The following is a 3,763-nucleotide window of genomic DNA, read 5'->3' on the forward strand; positions in this document are numbered from 1 at the left end:
ATAAAACTACAAATAAGATGGATTACAAGGTTAAGTATCAAAACGGGACCAAGACCGATATGTGGACCGAAATTTGGATCTTGAAGAACTTTCTTATGTAAGGACGCCTTCATAGTCGCAGTAGGGTCCTGGTCACATTAAATATAACATTTCATTAAGTTAAAGAACCAAAGTGTATGTTATGGTTAATTATTGCCTTCAGAGTCAAGCATATCACCCAGTCCATTAGGGTGACACTCCTTAACAATACAAACAACAAGTGGCAACACTAAGACTGATTTTGCTGTATCTAGGTGAGTGACGTTATGAATATCTCCATCTTTCACAATATCTGCATTTGACTCTTAATTTTAGTAACATGTAAAAATAAAATTACAATGACAAAGTTTATAGAATTACTGACCATGGTGTTTAATGTACATCTCAGCCCATTTCCATGCATTGGAATTAAAATCTCTTTCATACGTTGCTTGAGCAACTTCCTCAGCAAACTATTGGGTGGTACGTGGGTCATCACTTATCCTATTCATAATTGCTGCCTGGACATTCCAAGTCGGACCAGGAATCAATGATGATGAACTATCACATTTCTTCAAGAACGATTGAAGGACGTCCTCGTCAAAATCAAGACCTTCCCAAGCATCCATGGTCTTTGTATCTGAAAGAAGAATAAATATTTTTAACAAAAGATATTAGGTAAGCATATGAAAGCATGTTAGGAATACACATTACTTCGAACAAGTTGTGTGGAATGAAAATGAGAGTTACTTCCTACAACATAAAGTTTGTTCGTATATAAAGACAAAAAATAAATGACCATTAACTTTTTATTTAAATAATATTTTAACATTAATTTATTATTGATATGACTATTGAATGCTTAAGAAAAAGTTAATATTAATCCTTTTATTTACCTACTATTATAACATTTTCGTTTTCCTTCTTCACCTTTATCATGCATTTAATGAAGGAGATATCATGAAAAGTATTCTGCAGATCACTTTTTCACACCCTACCATGCAATAGGAAAGCTTTTAGCTTCCTTAATGAAAGATGCATTTAATGTGGGAAAATTTAAAGTTACTTGCACACTCCACGAATTGGTACCTTTTCCCTACCTAATTTATGACATGCATTAAATGCTCCATCCTTCCTTAAACATAATAATCCATAGTGGTCATTTGTTGAGCTTCATCTTCTTTGCATTAATTGCTTGTACCTTAAACCATTCAACTTTCAAACTTTCAACTTTTGCATTAGTTGTGCTTCGTCTCACTGGACGTCCACTTTCATGATTATTTCTTTCATTTGCATTAAATAAGCTTTTTAAGGCATTGTTTGGTTGTTGGTCGTTGGTCAGAAGCACAACAACAACATTAAACGATGAGTAAATTCATTGAAGGCCTTCAACTGTAAGTTTACCTGGATATAAGTTCCATTAATAAATTTTTTATTCCTTCCATTCTGTTCATTGTATCAGTGGAACCATTTGTTACAAGTTTCTTGGTATATTTATCATTCTTTTTTTTTTTTGTTTTTAGATTTATTTGTTTATTTAGCCATATTGCCAGGTATTACATTAAAGGGATGGACAGTTGTCTAGAGAACATGACTGTGCTTGGTGAAAGCAATGAGGAATTTAATACTGTAGATGATAGTTGTTTGGAGTTGGTTCCTACTTTGAACATGTATTTTGACACTATGGAAGAAGCAAACAAATTTTATTCTGACTATGGAAAAAGATGTAGTTTTGGTGTTCGAACAAGAACTTCTAAAAAGGACGACAATAACGAAGTATACTACTTGAGATTGGTATGTTCAAGGGAAGGTAAATATGTTTCTAACATTCGTCCAGAAGTGAAAACTCTGCCTAGTCAGACTAATCAATGACCTGCTGGAATAACAATTGCTCGAAAAGATGACTGATGAGTGCATATTTATGTTCACATTTATGCTTTAAAATTAAAATTTTTGATAAGATATTTGTGCTTAAATGATTGATTTGTAGGGGATTTGTGATTATTGGATTTAGCGTGTTTAGAAATAAAAAGGGCTTAAAAAGTGATTTTAATTGCATAAATTATTCTTGGATGTTCTAATATTTATTTGTGCAGCTGAAGTTAGAGTTTTATTGGTCCAAATTGCAATTTAAAGCCCAAAATCAGATTTTATTTGATAAATAATGTATAGATGGGCCAAACAGTCAGTTTTTACCCTTGCACCCCCAGATTTCCCTACATGCACCCCTCAGTTCTAAACCAGGCCAATACTGAAGCCCAACAGTAACCCTTTTCTCCTACACCTCCTAAGTTTCCTATTCCTACCCCTCCTAAACTAGAGTCCATCAGATGTTCCCACGTGTCGCCAATCCACCACACACAGATTCAGCCAATGACTTGCTGCCACATCACCACCCTTGCCACATCATCACCATCTTCCACAGAAGAAACCCTAATTCCTCTTCCTAACCCTAGCCGCCGCCTCCTCCATGGCATCCACCCAGTGACCTTCAGCGACCACCTAGACGTCGGCCACCACATCGCGCAACCAACCATGGTTTCGCCGTCAATCACAGTGCTATCTCCACCGGTTCATCTTCTCCATCAACGCCCAAGACGCCGCCGCAACACCTCCACGGGCCTCGTCATCGTTTTCGCCTCAACCGTCATCATGTACCATCTCCTCATGACGCCGCCAACCAACATCATCATCAACCACCACATGCCGCAAGGTCGCCGTCGCCATTAGCCACCACAAATCCTCCATCCTTGACCATCATCGGAACTACAATTACAAAAACAGCAAGAACCCCAAAACCGGTCATCACAAGCGTCTCAATCAGCCACCGTAGCCAACCAACCTCCATTCGAACCCATTTATTTTTGCTTCGCACAACCTGCAAATCAAAGAAACAACAAGAAATTAGAAAAATCCAGATCGCGTCTCCATGTTTCGAGCAAGTACAACATCACGAAGTTTTTCCCAAATCTGTAGAATTGCATTGTAGAGAAGATGCCCTCTCGATAGTAGGTCGCGTTTTCTTCGTCTCTCAAAAGCGGCGCAGGCACAACAAAAGATCACCCCAATCTGCCAATTGCAAACCCTAATTTTGGGTAGAAGGGTGCTACTACGTGTCAGCACATTATTGAATGTGTCATTCCTCTGGTCAAAGCAGGTCAATAAGACTCCCTGGTCAAAGTTGGTCAAACAGGGACCTTTTTGCAATTTTGAAGAGAAGGGAAGGATTAAAGTGCAGAAAGAGAAACGTTCAGGGTAATGGTGCAATTTTGGAAAATTCAGAAAAGCTAAGAGATAAAATTCAGTTGTTGAATTAATTTAATTGGGGAATATCAACAGAAAATATCTTCCAAATTATGTTATAATTATCTAAATCTTTTAGTTATTTAGAAGATATAAGATAAAAGATTCTATCAACTGAATATTCAGATTCTAAGCCCAATCAAGCCTATATAAAGAGACCCAGGGAAGACAGAAAAAGAGCTTCATTCATTCATCCATCCACCACTGCTTTCACTTTTCTTTCATTATGTGTTTCTAAGCTCCTAGGGTTATTCTGCTATAATTTCATTATGGATTCTGAGGTTAAGTGAATTAATGCAATTGTTTATTTTGATTAATGATTTAAGTTTATCTCTCTCTATGTCTTTCATCTCTCTATCATATTAAAAGCAAAGATTTTTGCATCATTATGTGTTTGAATCTACATGCATATTAATTATATGAGTTCTAGGGTTTCTACGTT

At 36.7% G+C, this 3,763-nt stretch overlaps 1 protein-coding gene across 1 annotated transcript in view; it reads right to left on the reverse strand.

The window, feature by feature from the left end:
- Window positions 1-2,161: 2,161 nt before the first annotated feature.
- LOC111242491 overlaps window positions 2,162-3,763 on the reverse strand; it is a 2,443-nt gene continuing 841 nt past the window's right edge. Inside the window, exons 2-3 of the mRNA XM_022785930.1 lie at window positions 2,983-3,189; window positions 2,162-2,896 (exon numbers count right to left, since the gene is read on the reverse strand). Of these exons, the coding sequence (XP_022641651.1) occupies window positions 2,711-2,896; window positions 2,983-3,189 (393 nt within the window). The 3' untranslated portion in view covers window positions 2,162-2,710. The remainder of the gene's footprint in view (window positions 2,897-2,982; window positions 3,190-3,763) is intronic.

The sequence above is a fragment of the Vigna radiata genome, chromosome 9 (assembly GCF_000741045.1).
Source record: "Vigna radiata var. radiata cultivar VC1973A chromosome 9, Vradiata_ver6, whole genome shotgun sequence".
In the NCBI taxonomy this organism is placed as follows: Eukaryota; Viridiplantae; Streptophyta; class Magnoliopsida; order Fabales; family Fabaceae; genus Vigna; species Vigna radiata.